The 19,165-nt window shown below is 29.2% G+C and overlaps 4 protein-coding genes across 18 annotated transcripts in view; 3 read left to right on the top strand and 1 right to left on the bottom strand.

Moving 5' to 3' along the window:
• Positions 1-1,358: 1,358 nt before the first annotated feature.
• Positions 1,359-4,155, top strand: LOC140676306 (serine protease 1). The gene is made up of 4 exons (XM_072911223.1): positions 1,359-1,444; positions 1,741-2,062; positions 3,418-3,727; positions 3,850-4,155. The coding sequence occupies exons 1-4, from the start codon at positions 1,393-1,395 to the stop codon at positions 4,039-4,041; spliced, it is 876 nt and encodes a 291-aa protein (XP_072767324.1). The 5' UTR covers positions 1,359-1,392; the 3' UTR covers positions 4,042-4,155.
• A 240-nt stretch (positions 4,156-4,395) lies between these two features.
• LOC140676301 (carboxypeptidase B) lies at positions 4,396-10,114 on the bottom strand. The gene is given in 6 exon segments (XM_072911208.1): positions 4,396-4,991; positions 5,537-5,941; positions 6,021-6,154; positions 9,212-9,406; positions 9,819-10,080; positions 10,082-10,114. Coding segments are annotated over 6 exon segments (1,392 nt in total). The 3' UTR covers positions 4,396-4,628.
• An 831-nt stretch (positions 10,115-10,945) lies between these two features.
• Positions 10,946-13,698, top strand: LOC140676312 (uncharacterized). 2 transcript variants are annotated; one of them, XM_072911244.1, is made up of 5 exons: positions 11,065-11,179; positions 12,034-12,238; positions 12,331-12,533; positions 12,708-12,853; positions 13,327-13,698. In XM_072911244.1, the coding sequence occupies exons 1-5, from the start codon at positions 11,126-11,128 to the stop codon at positions 13,421-13,423; spliced, it is 705 nt and encodes a 234-aa protein (XP_072767345.1). In that variant the 5' UTR covers positions 11,065-11,125; the 3' UTR covers positions 13,424-13,698. The 2 variants fall into 2 exon arrangements, with proteins under 2 accessions (XP_072767337.1, XP_072767345.1); XM_072911236.1 differs by lacking the exon at positions 13,327-13,698 and having other exon boundaries at positions 10,946-11,191; positions 12,708-13,225.
• Positions 13,699-14,063: 365 nt separating this feature from the next.
• Piezo (piezo type mechanosensitive ion channel component) overlaps positions 14,064-19,165 on the top strand; it is a 30,824-nt gene continuing 25,722 nt past the window's right edge. For 12 of the 14 annotated variants that reach the window (XM_072906632.1, XM_072906614.1, XM_072906596.1 and 9 more), the window contains exons 1-2: positions 14,065-14,421; positions 18,256-18,348. In XM_072906632.1, the coding sequence (XP_072762733.1) occupies positions 18,285-18,348 (64 nt within the window). In that variant the 5' untranslated portion in view covers positions 14,065-14,421; positions 18,256-18,284. Of the gene's footprint in view, positions 14,422-18,255; positions 18,349-19,165 lie in introns of all 14 variants that reach the window. The other 2 variants (XM_072906534.1, XM_072906525.1) reach the window with 1 other exon arrangement.

Genomic DNA, 19,165 nt, shown 5'->3' with positions numbered 1-19,165 from the left:
TTTCTAATCATATAATAAATACCAAGCGATAATTGTGATATATCAGTATCTATTTACTACGTCTTTCTTAGCAATTTCGATTACTAGATTTAATCTGCACCGTGTAATAAAATTGGGACGTCTATTCTCTTTAAAAACTGTTCTATTGAAAATCTCTTAGCTGCAATACAATCAGTGATATATAATGAATAGAATAACAATAATTTATTTATATATTTTTTGTTCAGCTAATCGCTTTACCATTACTACTATTAATTTTATATTCCAAAAAAAAAAATTGATTAAATCGAGATAAGCGAAATAAAAAAAAAATGTCATTTATAAGCAATCGCAGAAATTAATGAGTAAATAAACATATTATATTTCTAATAATAATAATTATTATATAAGTAAAATTAAATAGATCCAACCGTTTCGATTCAATTTGAATCTTTACCAATGATGAAATGACATTAACAAAGGTAATTAATAATAAACGCGGTTCATTTACAAAAAAATCAATGATACTTTCTATTATTATTTAAAAAATTTCAATGTGTTTTGTAACTTCAACCGAACAATGTACAAATCAGCGTCACAAATTCTATCATAACAGACCTTTGATATGGACTTACCACATGCTTATGTCACAATCAAAACAAAGTCGACGACTGAAAATGTAATCGTGATAACTGTTGAATTATTCAAATAATACAAAGAAAAAAGGCAAAGAAGCATTTCCTAAACCTCAAGTATAATAAAGTTAATAAAAAGAGATAAGTTATAAACAATAAAAAATGTCTAAGATATAAAATAATAAGATCTGATTGGAATTTACGAAATAATAAGTTAGAACTTATAAAAAGAAAATAAATAAAAATAAAATTTATTATAAATAACACTCAAACACTATTGTTAAGTATATCACAAGATATTTTTATATAAAATTGATTAAAATAACTGATTAAAAGAAATCTTGAATACAAGACATAGATAAATAATATATTTTCTTCATAAAACTAGTTTATACTTTTGTGTATTCCATATATTAACATTTTTATCTTTAAAAGTTATTTTTGTTGCAAAATTTATATAAATTTATATAACTTTGACATGTCGAGAAAGAAGCATGCAATTGCATTGCATTACTACTGCTTTGTGTAAATAAGCTTGAGCTTTGATTCAATTTATCAAAATAATGTCTATATCAAATAATATCAAATTATAAAATACTGTTGTAATCTCATCTATGAAGAAATCTGTGTTATCTTATAGAGATAGTCAGAGATTAAAATAAATTAATGTTATCATTGATAGACATAATTATAGATTAAAATAAGTTAATGTTATCACATAAGTAAACTCGATAGGCTTACTATAAAATACAGTTGATTCGATACTTCAAACGTCGAAATGTCTCCTAAAACAATTGTGTTTCTTTTGTTCCTAGTGGCGGCTCTTGCAAGTAAGTCTATTTTTCTAACTTGTGAACAGCTTATATCATTTAAAAGTACAAAACGATTAAGCTAGTTGCGTTTAAAAAGCAATAAATAACGTGACTTTTGTTTTAACTAATAAAATCAAATTTACTAAATAAATGTCAATTGAATTATCACAATTTTATATAGATCTTAAAAAAAGTAGCAAGTTTATTCTACGGGGTTATTTACTTATCGTGCTATAATCGATTTTGTTTTGTGTAAAAATTTACCTTAATATCGTAAACATAAATTATAAATATTAATTTATATAATTATATAGAGAGCTCTCATCTCGATCTCCAAAGAAGGGCATACAAAGACTTGTCGCCCCATATAATCGGAGGTAGCGAGGCTCCTAAAGCAAGTTATCCGTACATAGTTTCCCTTCAATATGGACATATAGGCTACGATACAATGCATTTCTGCGCTGGATCCATTTTTAATAGTCAATGGATCATAACCGCAGCACACTGTCTTAATCAAATTCCAATTAACAATTTTATTGTCAAAGCTGGAAAACGCAACATTAAAATTGTCGAAAGCACCGAACAAACAGTTGAAGTTGAACAAGCTTTTGTACATGAAAAATATTCGACCAGAAAGTAAGTTATAAGTAAAATGTTAAAAATAACGAGTAAAAATCGTTTATCAAACTTTTTTGGATTAATATTTGTTTAGTGCATAAGCATATATATATATATATATATATATATATATATATATATATATATATGAAATTATAATTGCATATAAAAACATAATTTATATTAAAGATTTATATAACTCTTATAATTTAGATTAAAGTAAAAAATTGACCACGTTTACACCGAGTGACTTGATCGAGGTTTGACCTAAGCCGTGACCCAAAGTAGGTCTAGTCGTGAATCGTTTACACCGAAAGAGATCTAGGAATTGACAGGGTCGAATTTAGTCCACGCTAGTCAGAACCATCTATGATGTTTTTATTTTTTATTTTATATATATATTTTATTATATATTTTATATATTTATATTTTTTATATTACGTAAATTTTATCTACGAGAATATTATTTGTATATATAATATGATATATAATAATAATTATAAATTATAAAATATTAAATTATAAATTATTTATATTAGTAAAAGCATTGCTACTTACTAATAATATTAAAATTTAATAATATTAAAAATTTCTACATTGCGTAGAAATTAAAAATTCAGCGGTTTAACCCTTTTTTTACAACAAAACAATAGAAAATCATATCAAGAAATAAATATAGGTCGCATCGTGCGTTTACACCGCAAAAGTAAGCGCCCTATTTCAGGTCAGGTCACTAAAAAACGAAGCCTGACCTGAAGCAGGTCAGGTCATCTACCAAACGTTTACACCAGGCGGCCTAAATAATTCTAGGTCGAATTTGAGGTATAGGCCGCGGCCTAAAGACACGGTGTAAACGTGGTCATTATCATCAAAATTATAACAACAGTACTATCATGATTACCACTTGTTTGATAATTAGAGAAACGTTTCAGATGTATGTAATACAATTTTAATTTTGTAAATTTCTCACTGATAAATAGCATTGTTACCGATTTCGAATAATATTATTTTTCTTAACGCAATTCTATATTTAAATATGATTATTTAATTTGTATAAATATAGGATATTCAGAACTTTAAGAGCAGATAGTACTTACGAAAGAAAAATGTAATAAATATGAGTCAAAAAATTAATATTGTCAAAGTTATTAACAATTTTTCATTTTGATAAATGACTTGCTCGCTTCTAATACTTTCGCGGCATAAACACAAATATTATCTATCCTCTTCTCATTTATACACACGCTGATAGTTAATTTTTCAAATCATGTTTAGTAGGACTTTTTTTCTTCAATTCATAAATACTAAGTTTTAATCCTTTTTTTAACATACAATTTTATAATTATTATATTTTAATACTTTCCAATTTACAGTTTTGGAAATGACATTGGTTTGATCAAACTTAAAACTCCATTAAATTTTACAAAAGAAATACAACCGATTGAATTGCCTCAAGCAGAAAGTGAACCAACTGGAGTTGCATACCTTTGCGGATGGGGCTATGTTTTATCAAACTATTTCAAAAATTTAGAAATGCCAGATAAACTTCAGGATATTAAATTATATTACATTAATCGTGATGTCTGCGACGCAGCTGTAACAAATCTTACAGGATTTTCTGGTAGCGTTGGCGAAACTAATATTTGCACTGGACCAATAACCGGTGGAATCTCTGGATGCAACGTAAGAATAAAAAGAAAGAGAGAGAGAGAGAGAGGGAATTGCAAATTTATAGTAAATTATGACAATAACTCTGCTTTAAAAATGGAAATTTTATATTTCAAATTCTTAATCTACATGTTTAGGGTGATTCTGGTGGTCCACTAATCTCGCGTTACGGAGAGAAGCCGGTGCTCACTGGAATTGCATCTTGGATTATTGCGCCATGTGGTACATACGGTTCACCAACTGTGTATACTAAGGTATCCAAGTTCAACGCATGGATTAAACAAAAGATTGCAACTCACACAACGCGTTTATATCGATATATCAATTAACAGCGATAGTTTATTTAGAGGAAAACAAATATAAAAAATAGAGAGTTTTACATAATGTAAATACTGTTTTTATTTCAAATCTACTTGCTGTGTATAAATATAAACTAAATAGAAATTTAATTAAATAAAAATATTAATGAAAAAACTGTTATTACTGGTACTCTTATTTTATTTAAAAAATAACAATTGTTTGCACTATTATTTTTCAATATCATTAATGACAATCGCTGATATTTGTATATCTACTCAACAAAAAAGATGTGTAACAAAATTTTAAACTACGTATCTGATATATAACTGGTATAAAATATAATAAAATGATACAAAATTACAAATTTTTTATTTCATGCAGCTTTAATTAATTAATTAAATTTTTATAATTAGTAATTTATTTACAAAGTACAATAAAATATTATAGAACAGCAATTTCATGTAATAATATAATTCGGATATTAAGACAAAGAATCTTTTTTACTACAAGTTTTCGCAATACCTTATGAAATGCAATAACATGTCAAGCTAATAGAAACCTATTCAATTTTTCTAATCAATTTTGTGCCACAATCAATAAACAATTTGATTAATAATTATGCCGTTTTGCAAGCCTCCGCAACTACTTCCACCGCTGCAAGCGCTTCTTTTGCAGTAGGAATAATATAACGAGCGGGCAAAATAAACCCATATTTGCCTGTATCACGCAATTCGATCGTATACGTATATTTAAGCTTAAGCAAAGCCTTTGCCCAGTCGTCAGATCCACCAGAAGCTGGATACAACGTTGATGCACTATTACCGACGGTATATACGCTGCCAGCACCCCCTGCTTTTTTCATGGCTGTCGCTGCTGTGCGACCAACTTTGTCGAGTTCGACATAATCGGGTGGTAAACGTTTATCATAGCCCCATGGATACAATATATATTGTCCGTATGAATGGAAAGAAAGATACGCCTAAGAAGAAAATAATAAAATGTAATTAAATTCATATATGTTTGAGGGCTTCATTACATAGAGACGTAAGTTATTGAAATCACAATTTTACAAGAACGAGAAAAAAAGATATTTTAAAATTCGAATTTTATACCTAAGAATGCAATTTTCAAACGTTTTGAATAAAAAAAGGAATACATATTTCTAGCAAAATATTAATATTATTCATTTTAATATTGCAACTTGGTTAAAGAAATACGCCTCTTGTTATAAAATAATTCGATTTATACTATTCATATATTTCGGATTTTATTTAATGCAAAGTTAAAATTAAATTGTTTATATTAACACGTAGAGTTGAAAGTTTATTGTAATTTTATTATCTCTTCGTGTTAGGTATATTTTTCTTTAATTAAAAATTTTGTAGAAATTTGTGAAATTTACTTATAATGCTTTTTTTATTTAATAACATCTTTATATCATAAATTATCTTTAAAAGCAATAAATAGAGCAAAGTAAGTAAAAATGTATATAAATTAAGTGTGAAATACCATATTTTAACTGACCTTGAAATTTGCTGAGCTAATCTCAAAAAAGTTTCGAATAGCATCGGTCTCTGGCTCCGAGAACGGTTTAGTGCCTGAGTACGTATCGCGACAGATATCTTTGGACGTTCCTTTCCCGCCCCAGCGATAACCAAAATTTCGGTTTAGATCTACCCCAGAACATCCGGCGTAACCACCTTTCCTCCTATTTTTTCTCCATAAACGATCGACGGTATGGGTATGTTCATATCCATCGGGATTAATTACCGGCATGATGTAATAATCAATTTCCAGATTTTCACTGTTTTCCACCAAATAATCGATAATATACGTCACAGACGCCGGCGATATCCATTCGCGGGCATGAATTCCACCATCCACCCAAATAGCAGGTGCGTTTTGCTTACCGTTGCTAATTCTTAAGACCTATAACGTTTATAATGTAATCTTTAAACTCTTTATCAGACAACGTAAATATCTAAATTATAGGCGCAAGTGTAAATACCTTGAGAGGTCGGCCTTCGATGCTATTACCAATTGTTTGCACCGAACAAAAATCAGGATATGTTTCTGCCAGATAGTTCAAATAACCATAAATGTCAGCCAATCGATGATACGTGGTCCATTCCATCCGATGACCTGGTGCATATACCTTCAAGATTATTCAGAGATTGCACGTTCCGTCCTTTCGTGCGCTTGTTTTACAACCGTTTCGCAGATTCAACTCGATAAGTATGCACATACGTGAGGCGAGATAATTTTTTATTTACTTAATTATAAAAAACTTTGATGTATATTCCCATAAACGCATACGAAGCACCGTTCTGAATCGACGAAACGAATTATGCGCGCTTGAGAAGCTCACCCCTAAAATGCCAAGAATCACCTCCACCTACACTAGCTACGGGATAACGAAGAGGACGAGGACGTGTATATTTACTTCTGACTCCCTGCCACCAAGCATAACGAGCTAAAAAATTACTGAAAGCCTCACTTCAGTGACGGAACGATACTGACAATTGACAATGGTTGCATTTAGGTAATTATATAGCTTAAGGGATCACCTCCTGATTTCAATAGCCTTGATATATATTATCAAGGTCATTATATCCTAAGTAAGGTTCCGAAGATTTTAGCCAGCGCTTGTATTTTATTAAAAAGTTATTAACAAAAGAAGTGCAACAAATAATAATTCTGTAACACTATATATTGTATTCCAGATAGCAAGCACATGTCATTTTGACGTCGAAAACTGGATATTTCTGGTTCAATGACGTCACGTGATCAAATAATGACTAATTTATTATAAAACGTCTTTTTTGTGACGTCTTAATGATGTTGTAAAAAAACCTCATAATATCGTGATTCTTAAGTCATTATTATAAATCGTCTAAGAATTACTATTTTTTATAATATCTTAAATTATTTAAACAATTTTGTGTATAATTTTGATATTTACAATTCTCTATACCTCAGGGCCCTAACATGAATTTCCTCTATAACCTGGGACTTGATCATGACATTTGATCATGAATTTTTTTCTCTAGCGTGAACTCGTGAAAAGTGAAAAATTTCATTAATGAATTCAATATTTATGAATGAATTTTTCATTTTTTAAGAGTTCACGCTAGAGGAAAAGATTCATTCAAATATCATTAAAACGTCACTAATAGGTCTAAAATGGTCATAAAGTCACGTCTTTTTAACGTCTTGAAATGTCGTCATCAGTCTGTGACATTAGTCTGTCATTTTTACGTCATTACATCACGTCATAGTTGGTTCAAACTGACTATATTTTGACGTCAAAATGTCGTGTGCTTGCTACCTGGGATACTACATATTATTGTATAAAATCGTTGATAATAGAACACAATTTATTTATGTTTTTTTGACAGGTCCTAGAACAACGTTATGTATATTTTGTTGATATTCTTTCCATTCCACAAAATATTGAAGATCGATCTGTATGTTGAAATTCGAAGTATCATGGACCTTTTTTCACCCTGAAAACAGGGGTAATAGACCTTGCTTTGCATAGAAAATTGTAAATCCATGCGAACTTTTTATGCGAAGCGAGGTTTAACCCATCTCTGCTTTCAAGGCGAAACGAGGTCTATCGTAGCACACTTTTGCACGGATGTGCAACTTTTTACGCAAAAATAGATCTAACTCACACTACCCGTGGTTTAATGGACTTTGGTGTGGGTTAGACCTTGCTTTGCATAGAATACAATATGACAATATAATACAAATAATACTGTTTATTATACATTTGTTGTTAATTATTTTTTAATAAAAAACGAACGGCAGTTAAAACCTTCAGAACTTTACTTAGAGTGATGCCCTTGATAATATATGTCAAGGTCATTAAAATCGGGAGATGGTCCCTTAAGCTATACAATTACCGCATACTTTTATAGAACGCGATTCAATCGGAAATCGAATCTTGTCGTGTCCTTACTGGATAACAGCATCGAGAATCGAATCGACCGAGTATGCAAACGACCACGGGAAAACATCGAAATGCCGCAAAACGCATGTACGTGAGAAGCCTACGTTCGTGTTTTACCAACGCCTTGCGCACACGCGTACAAGTGAAATATAACTGTTAATCAGCATTGAAGCGGAACCGGGTTACCGGGTGGTATTTACTAGAGGTCGATTACCTCGATTCGTTTCCTCTTATTGAAAAGAAACCTCGAATAAAATTCGATAACGTTATCTATAATAATCGATTATCAGTGTTATCGTTTCCTTCAGCATGCACATTTCCAGTTTATGGCTTTCACAATAATTTATCAGATATCAAAAAAATGCCTCGCTAATATTGACATACATATCTCGAAAAATGTATAATAATAAAATTTAAATAATAAAAATAGTAAAATTTAATAATTATCTTTTTAGAGTAAATTTATTAGACTGATTGTTTAATTGTTAATGCATTGATACTTGAAATAATTAACAAATATTTTGTCGATACTGGATTTATATAAACTCAGATATAATTTAATTTATTCTAATGAAAAAAATAATTAAAGTGCGATTAGAATATGCAAAATTCATAGTTTACAGTATTCTCGAAAAAAACTTATTTTACAACATACACATCATTACTCAGTTTGTAACTTTACATAAATAATTTAATTTACAATTATCAATAAACTGCAATATATAATACATAATTGTGAAATGTATGTATTTTTAAATAATTATCGTTTTATTATCTTTAATTTTCTTCGCTACTTGAACTGAACCAATGACTATGCTATGATAAAATCAATCAAACAATAACTTCTTTTGTAATTTTTATCAGTAAAATAAATTCAATTGCAATGCAGTTATTGCTTTTATTTATTATTACTACAATAATGATTATCAAAAGGCGATAAAAAATGGTCAAAAGTAATTTAATGCAAATGTTGAAGCGCAAATAATAAAAGCAATGATAAGCTATTAATAAAAATACTACTTAAAGTATGAAGCAATATATGATAGATTAATATTTAATGTACATACGTAGTAATTCATGTACATGATCATCATTACTGTTCGAGAAGTCATTATTATCAATAATGATAAGATTGTATCAATGATAAGATTGTATTTGCAGCATGATTGCAATAATTTTCCAATATATCAAATATAATGGAATTATAAAATACAGTTAATAAAATTGTAATAAAAACCTCAAACCTTTGCGTCCTTCGAGTTCCTCTTCCGCTTCTGGCGAAAGAGGGGGATTTTCCTCCTTGATCGCTTCTTCTACATCATCGATCAAAACGTCATATTTGATGCCGTAACTTCGGAATAGAGATCCTATGTTCTCAACCATATTATTTTGCACAAAAACATCAGTGATTGACACGTTGTTAGACCATATAGAATATGCTTTATGAAAAAAAAAAAAAGAAATGCATTTATCCATTATTTGCCTTACAATCCTTGACAATATAAATCTATTTTAAATTGACAATGTAATCAATTTTGTTGTATAATAATATCTTTTAATCCGTGAAATAATCACGATTGAAATTGTCGAGATTTATGAGAATGAGTAAAGTAATTAAAGAGTAAAACTATGTTAATAGTTAGAAAAATAGTGTAATTATATGTGCTCAAGTTAAGTAGAGATGTAATACAAAGAGTTGATGTAAACAGAAATTTAAATTGATAAATAAATACAAAAACAATTAGAACCTTCTAAAAATGATTTTAATTGAAACGTGAGAATTATGGAATTATTATCACAGATTAGGGTGTTGTTCAAATATTTGTTTAAACATAAATTTGTATTACGTACAACCATATTCATCGTAACGTTGCACCAATTCGTCCACGGAACTGTTAGCTTTGTGGATTCTCCATACTTGATCCCCTTCATAAGAAATTCTTTTGTCGGCAAGATTCTTTGGCTCCTTGCCTTCACTGGTATTATGATCTATGAAGTCTCTCGTTTTACGTTCGAGAATAGACGCGTCGACGACAAAGACGATGATTGCCATCATCATCAACGTCATCCATTTTGCACACTTTATTCGTAGCAATCCGTCGTTGTTCATCTTCCACCAAAACTGTCTTTAAGAGAAGGAAGTACATAGCTTTTATAATACGCGCCACGGTCGGTGATCGGGAATAACGGGACTGCTCGATTGAAAATCCGAAGACTGTCGAAGATCCGCTAATCGCGCGTCAAAGATCTTTGACCTTCAAATAAAAAAAATCTTGTTTAATTTCTAATAAATCAATAAATCTATCATGTCAATTTATAGTGTTCATCAATCATTTAATAAAAATTAAGTTTTAATTAATTAAGTTATATTATATTATATTCATTTTTCATTAATAGTTACGACACTTAATTATAATTTTTCTTCATTTTTTCTTTTCATAAAATTATGACAAAATAAAAAAAAATTAATTTAAAACACGTAATGCAATAGATGTATCTATATAATCACATTATCTATATATCTTATTTTTATTAGGTTTTTTTAAGTATTCCTATGATTTATTTAATTAATAGAAATAAAGTTTCGATTAATTAATGCATATTATAGTATATTAATTTTTCAATAATGGTGCTTATTACGACACTTAATTATAATTTTTCTTCACTTTTTTCTCTTCATAAAATTATAAAACAATTATGACAAAATAAAAATATTAATTTATTAAAAACACGTAATGCAATATATGCACTTATATGTATCTATATAATTACATTTTATCTAAATATCTTATTTTTATTAAGTTTTTTAAGTTTTTCTATGATTTATAGAGTTCTATGTTATATCCTATTTATGTTCTTTTTAAATAATTTTTTAAATAATCATCTGTAGACGAAACGGACGGTGCTACAATTCGTCGTCGCAATCAGCCCATTGATACACAGCCACTTTATTTAATTTAGAACACCGACGTAGCTAAAGTCGACGACGGCGCAAATCGCAGGCAGACCCGCGGCTTCTGCATGTCATTCTCGGGCGTCTCAGCTGTAATCGCGGGTTAATACACCGCACCATAGAGGTCGATTAATAAAAGAAACCGTGCCGCGCTACGTCCATATCATTTCGGGACAGTACAGATTTGGGACGAAATCATAAAATCATGAAGTGCCTGTTGATGATCGTTATCCTCGTAACTGCTGCCTTGACCATCAAGGTACCGTTTGCTGTGTGTGCTCTTAAAACAATTTTATTATATTTTTTCAATCGTAACTGCATATTTTGGATACCGTTAATACGTGATCTTAACTCTTGAGACACAATACAAAACTAATCATTTATTACATTATTCTTTTATTATCGTTTATTATATTAGTTCTTTAATTATATATTTTAAGTCAAATTACAACTAAAAGTATCGACTAAGATGTTTTAATATTGACACTTCTTTATATCTTGCATGTATTTTTATAAAATAAAAAACCCAGTACTGAAAATAATTCAATTAATTGCGAAATTTGTTTAATTGCATTTTTATTGCACACATTAAATGTTAATTTTAAAAAAGTATTTTATAAATAAATTTTAGTAATAAAGAAATAGTTTGCATTGATATATAAATAATGAAATTTAAACACTATTTTATGACAAAATATTTATTTGATCTAATGCCTGAGAAATACACATATTTAGAAATAAACAGTATAATAGGTCAAACGTATTGCTTTTATATATTATAAGGTTTCCTTGATCGTTACGCTTTGGTAGACGAGTATATGTGTGTAAGCATACAAAGCACACAAGCGATTCTTCTAAATTCTTCGAATGTTTACAAATTTAAACTTACTGTAGATCTTATGTGTTATATAAATTAATTAATTTTCTTTATTCTGCATCATTTCTATTATAGTTTTAATTATTTTCCGCTCATTGAATTATTCACTAAGTCAATTTATTTTTTCAAGCTTATCATTGACGCCTTTTTTTTCTTTCAGCAAAGTAACTTAATTGTTGTGTATCATCTGCATAAAAGACATGACAATTAAAAAAAAAAATTTAATTTTGTTTCAGGCAGAAACATTTAAAGTCACCAATGAAGTTTACTTCGATATTACGATTGACAACCATCCAGTTGGAAGAATTATTATTGGCTTATTCGGCGATATCGCGCCGAAAACGGTAAAAAACTTTATCACTCTTGCTACCACCGGCACAGCTGGAAAAAAGTATATGGGGACCAAATTTCATCGCGTGATAAAGAAGTTTATGATACAAGGTTGCACATTCCTGTGTATCTGTGATTATAAAAAAAATTTCCTAAATGTTGCATATAAATTATCATCGCGTTTGTAATCATGTATATTATAGGTGGCGACGTCGAAAACGGCGACGGTACTGGCTCCATCAGTATTTACGGCAAATATTTTGATGATGAGACCTTTGAGGTGAAGCATAGCGGACCGTTGTTTGTCAGCATGGCGAATGCTGGAAAGAACACCAATGGCTGTCAGTTTTTCATCACCACTATAGCAACACCTTGGCTAGATGATCACCACACAGTGTTTGGAAAGGTAGAAATAAAAGGGATGCAATTATAATATTTTTAATAAAATTTGTTTTATCTATAAAAAGGATTTTAAGAATAATTTTTTTAATAATTTATTATTTTATCTTATTATTATTTGCAAATATATTCTCTTGTTAAAACGTGTTTTTGCTGACATTTTCAATCATTTTTGTCGTAGGTGATCAGCGGCGAAGATGTGGTTTTCAAAATCGAGCAGACAAAAACGGATAGCGATGATGTGCCTTTGGTGCCTGTAGTAATTTACGACAGTGGAACCCTTCCAACAGAAACTTATTTTTATACATCATCAGACACTCCTTACGAGTAATCGAACATTTTCCAAGCAATATTATTATTCTCTTATACCCTTTTTATGTTCTATTATATTTACTTATTACAAACCCATGTTTAATTACAGACTATACGCTAGTAATGTTTGCATAATAACCTTGTAGATCATAATTATACAATGATTAATTAGTTGAGTAATCTCATGTATAAGCTTGATTATATTTGATACGCTTTTTCTGCAGGCAGTTATATTTTCCGTGATGTTTAATTAATTTATATTTTTAATTGTTTTGTGAACAAAAAAGACTGATTGTAAGTAGATACAAACATCAAAGTAGACATTGAAATTGCAATACGCTTACGCACTATAGCTGTATATTTAAAAATATATTCTTCAACTTTTAAGGTGTATTACGTTTTTATTTAACTAGACAAATAATTTTTTTAGTGATGCAGCGTTTTAAATTTACGATTCATTAATGCGATATTAAAATGGATACTTGCAGTGTATGGGCGTGGATCAAAGCAACTTGCGTACCATTGGGATTCAGCTTCTCAATACTCGCAGTATTCCATTACATGATGAAACAGCTGAATATTTAAGCGATAATAGCTTAATATAACATAAGACTGATTTAAACTGAAATAATAGATTTATGCTCTTATTTTATCCAGAGATCTTATATTTGTTTTTTATAAAAAACTATGTACAAAGTAATTGTACATATAATGTATGTAATTATATATAATTGTTATACTAAAATTACGTTACATGTATAGCCAATATAGTGTAGCTTAAGTATGCTTCTTCAACAACATAAGATAAGCCACCTTATACGCCATCTCTGTGAAGATCACAACATTATAGTAGACATGGACTGCTTTATTACCTTATAAGAAATTGGTTTTATAATACATAAATAATACAATAAATTTATAATATTTTATGTTCTGATTTTATATCTGTCTATTATATGTAATAGCATTAGAGGCTATATTTTAGAATATATAAAAAACGAATCATATGATGATAACGATTTATTTCGTCCATTAATAATGCATATTAAAAATACATTAAATAATGCAAAAAAATTAATATTTTTGAATTAAACTACGATGACATGCTAAATAAAAGGAAAAAGAATCGCATTAGCGTACGAGAGTGTCGATGACGCATAAAGATTCCGCGCATGCACGTTAGGCTCCGTTGTACGGCAGTAAAATGCGGGTATCAGGCTTAGCCTTGGCTAGGTGCCTAGATGGTTAGTTAGTCAGTGGCAAACCAGACGTTACCAAACATCAGTGAACAGCTAAAATCAGAGGCAACGGAGGATCGACCGTTGGTCGATGCTCCGATGAGTAGTAGTAGATGACACGTGGGTGTATACCAGAGCTGTCATTCATGAAACCATAGTAATTAAGTTCATTTTGTACAAGGTGTATCAGTGAAATAGTGATTGACAGTGTGTTGCTTCCACGGTTGGAAAACGTGGCGGGAAGCGTATGTTGCTCCCTTCGAAGTTCGATCGACCTAAGGACAGAGGGGAGAAAACCCTTGAAAGGGGATGCTTTGAAACGGTGTATCAGTGTGCTCGTATAAGGTACGCATCCTGTTTACATACTACAATGATTTATATGGATGCGAAATGCTGACGTTGAAAGTCTTTGGAATGTTTCGAATGAAATGATGTAAGCTGTTTTAGTATTTGTTGACTTTTGAATGTCATAAAGTAGGTCTATATCGAAAAAAAGGTGTTTAAGAAAAAGAAAATATTGCGAGTCTGTTTGAGTCGTGAAGAGATTTTTGTTTGAATAATAAATTAATAATATATCAAAGAAAGTGGCTTGACAAATTTTATGATAAATTTGTTGTCGCATTAAATACAATAATTTATTATTGTAAATTTTCCTTTTTATATATTTATGAACAAGATTTCTTTCACTATAAACTGGTTTTGAAGTAACAAATTGAATTTAATAAAGCAATTTATGAGATATTAGAAATGTAGATTGTGAGATTTGTCTAATAATTTATTCAGAGATATGAATAGTAAAACAATAAAGCAGATGTAAAATTGTGATATCGCGTCGGCATCGTTAACTTAAATTGTAAACGGAAGTATGAGCAGTCCCGAATACATGTGAATACTGACAAGTATTATGATGTGCAATGCTGATTCAGATCTATTCATAAAATAGAAATAGTTTTGTAAACAAAATTTTTACGAAAAACTTCTTTCTCAAAACTTCACGATTCATGGTATTTCACGTATTAGTGTAATTTTATATTTTATATATTTACACTTGTTTCTTATTAGGAATAAATCAAAAACTTATAGATAAATCATAAAATATATAAAAATAACTTTCTGTCAATTTTAAAAATACTAACAATTGTCAGTAAAAAAATAAGTATGATTCAAAAAGCATTCAAGACTGCATTTAACCATCTACATCATCAAATTTAATTATTTTTGTGAAAAAAAAATATATGTGTGTGTGTGTGTGTGCGTGTGTGTGCGTGTGCGTGTGTGTGTGTTATGGAAAGGTTGTTTGTGATTGATTAAAACTAAAGAAATGTTTAGAAAATATATACACTTTTGGTAATATCTATGGGAAATATCGCACAACTAAATATGTAAGACCTCCTACGCACACATGTAATTATTGCATATAAGATAAAGAAACTCATGAAAAGTAAAGCAATTTATTTGCAATTCTGTTGTTACTAAATAATTTTTCCGAACAATGATAGAAACGAATCGAGCATTTTGTTTTGCTCAAATTAATCATTAATAAATAAAAAATTATCATAAAATATCTTGTTGTTTAAAAATAAAATAAAAATGATGATAAAATTTTACAATTTACTGGCTACTTTATTTAATTTACGATTGCGATACATGTTGCAATTATATTATGTAATGAATCAATCATTATTAGCCTTTAACCATATTGTTTTATTAACAATCAATAAATGCCTGTTTTGCCAAAGTTTCCTAGAACACATTTTTTAAATATATTTTTAGTAAAATTTTAATTTGATATATTTTTCAAATTATTGAAAATAGTCATGTAGCACGAATTAACTTAAAAGAAAAAGTTATAACTGTTAAATAATAAAATAATAAAATATTTTACAAAATATTTCTAAACGTCAAAGTGGTCTATCTGAATTGCTCATTAAAAACATGATAAAATCCAGTGTGATTTCACAATACAATTTATTTCTTAAGCAAGGTTATATGCATTCTTTTGATTTTCCTCGTTATAATATGCGATACATTGATGCATATAAATATCATAGTTGCATACAAAATATGATACATCAACTTGGCATGCAATCTATGCACATTTTGTTTCTCTACGTAACATTTTTATTTTTCTCCTTATATATTTAATATGAAAAATTACATACGTTTGGATTGAATATTGTAGTAACAATAGGTATATAAGGAGAGAAATAAAAATGTTAAGAAAATAATATTAAAAACAAAAAATACGGAATAATATTACAATGAACTGTTTATTTTTTTTTATACATATAACATATTTGAATGAATATTTATTCTCTAAATTAATTAAAAACAGTTCTTTCCAGATTTAAATAAATTATTACATCATATTTGAACCATCAGCCAAATAAAAAAGTAATTATTCATAAGTAATAATTAATTACTATCATAGATCTCAGCTACTATCATAGATTGAGCCAGATAACATTATACATATATTATATTATAGTTCACCATCTGCTTATTGAATCAATTAGAACACATTTCCTATTTAGTAATTTATCCATTAATTAAGCCTAAACAATAGAAAATTTAATAATTCTTATTATGTGAAATTCCAGCAAATTATTAATTCCAGCAAATTATTAATTCCAGCAAATTATTAATTACAAAATCTTCTAAACGTTTTATTAATAAATAAGAATACTGTTCGTAAAATTTCAACACATATCTCTATACATTTGAATTGCATTTGAAAAGACTTTAGACATTAACAATTTAAACAAACAATGAAGTTAAGTAGTTAATTAAAATACGGCACATATGACACATGCGTGACCGACGTGTAGGCATTCGCGTGTACGCGTTACACATGTTGTTGCTAACACAACTGATTTTGAATTATGTAAGTTGTTAAAAGTTACATACTGAAAAATCTAAAAAAAAATAACGTTATCAATAATAGCTTAAAAATATCTTGATAAGGAAGTAATTATATCTACATGTGAATCATACTAAAGTATATATGTCAATGTCAATCTAGATATTATTTATCACAGGGGGGACGTGCTGCACCCATTCTGTCTTCCACAGGCAGTTCAATAAGTAAAGCCATTAGAGACACGGATTATCTGACATTCGATAATATATTTTCTCAATTTTATCAAAAAATCACTCTAAGTTTCATGATAAATTAATCATAATTTTTTGTTATTAATTTTATATTACTTTTTTTTACAAATTGCGTGCAAAGAAATCAAATCAAACATTACAATTAAAGAAAGCAATTAACGTTAATCTTAATTAACGCATTCGTCCTTTGTCTCCTCATATTACTTTTTTCTTATTTATGCATACATAACACCGTGAAAGCAGCTGTCGAGCATAGAATTATTCAACAAAATTGATTAATATCGCTCATAGTGAATAATATCGTCACGCAATGTCATGTTTTTCCCTCTTCCCATCGCATACATCATTTGTGCTCACATCTTTATACGATAAAAGCGTAACCGGCGCACCTCTCAGCAATGTCGTCTCTATGTAATTGTGTTCTACCCTGTAATTAATGTGGGCGCGCCTCTTTTTGCTGAATCCTCTCACGACCGAAAACATACTTGCTCCTGTTCTTAGAATTAACTTAAATGGTAAGCCATTTCGGGAACTTTCAGCCGCTACTCGTCCCCACAGCCTAATCACAAATCATTATGCACGCAGCTGTCAAAAACACATGTGTAATTGTTATGAATATTAAAGTAATCTTAAACTATTATATTTATATATCAGAAAACTGTAGAAAAGAATTAACGATTATTGTCATATAAAACTATTTATGTTGCAGAAAAATAATCTTGAGTAACTTTGAATATTCATAACAATTCAGCTTGTATTGTAGCTAAACAATGAAATTACGCGAGAGCTCATAATACGACCATCTGGCCATGTCAACGAACGTGAAACGTAACGATGAAAAACCGGTTTAGGAAAAAGATTTCAGATCTGAAAAGAACAGCGCGATCGTAAAGCGAAGAGAGAAACATCGGCATTGCGTATCTCGGCAAAATTTAAAGACGGCGGTATAGTTTTATCAATTCCGAAGAGTTTAGTCGTAAAATTACCGAAGATTTTCAAAAATGCTTTTTAAATGTGTTCTCGCACAAGTTTCCTGCCGCTCATCCGTCTCTTACTTCTTTGTTTCAGAGTGAAAGACCATCCAGACAGTTCGAGGCATGACGAAGTACTGGCTGAACGTGGCCCTTCTCAGGGTCATTCTACCAGTCACCTTAGCCGGATGTGAGTCCCATTCACATAACTCCTTTTTTCTAGTCTATTTTTCATTCTCCTATCTTGCAGACGATGAATAATTACGCGTATCCATAACTTGAAAAATATTGTAATAAACAAAATAGACAAAAATAATAGCACAAAATGTTTTTCCACGTGAGTTTACATTATTTCGCAAGTTGTTATTTTTTCTGCGTATTTATTTGCACTATCTCAATTAATGTTATTGTTAATCTTTGTAATTAAATATGTTTCTCAACACCTTTGGTCAAATATACAATACGATAAACTTACACTACGATACCATCCTAATTATTTAATAAGAAAAAATAAATAATGTAAGCAATAAAAATATTTAATTTTATTTAGTCTTTTTTCCACAAATATTAGTTTTTACACATATGTTTTACATATATCAATTTTATTACTCATTGACCTTGTGTTGATATCTCATAAATATGACATAATATTTTATTATTTGGTTTATTATTACTCGATATTGCTTACAATAAACAATTTTTTTAATATAAAAAAAATAAATATTTTTTTACTATAGTAACTATACGTTTATTGGGAAGAACTTACTATAAAACATATACAATTGATATAAAGTGAAAGTATTCACTAATATAGAAGTCGCAGTCTTTTCACATACGAAAAGGTTTTTTGAAATGTAATGATAATAAATACAATCGATGATATCATACCTATAACAATCATCATTTCTGGATGGATTTATACCTTTATTTATAATTATCTATAATTAACTATAATTAACTAATAAACATATACATATAATTAACAACTAGTAAAACGAAGAAAACAT

This window comes from Anoplolepis gracilipes, chromosome 1 (assembly GCF_047496725.1).
Source record: "Anoplolepis gracilipes chromosome 1, ASM4749672v1, whole genome shotgun sequence".
NCBI classification, from domain to species: domain Eukaryota; kingdom Metazoa; phylum Arthropoda; class Insecta; order Hymenoptera; family Formicidae; genus Anoplolepis; species Anoplolepis gracilipes.
This window is presented reverse-complemented; position numbering and strand designations above follow the sequence as displayed.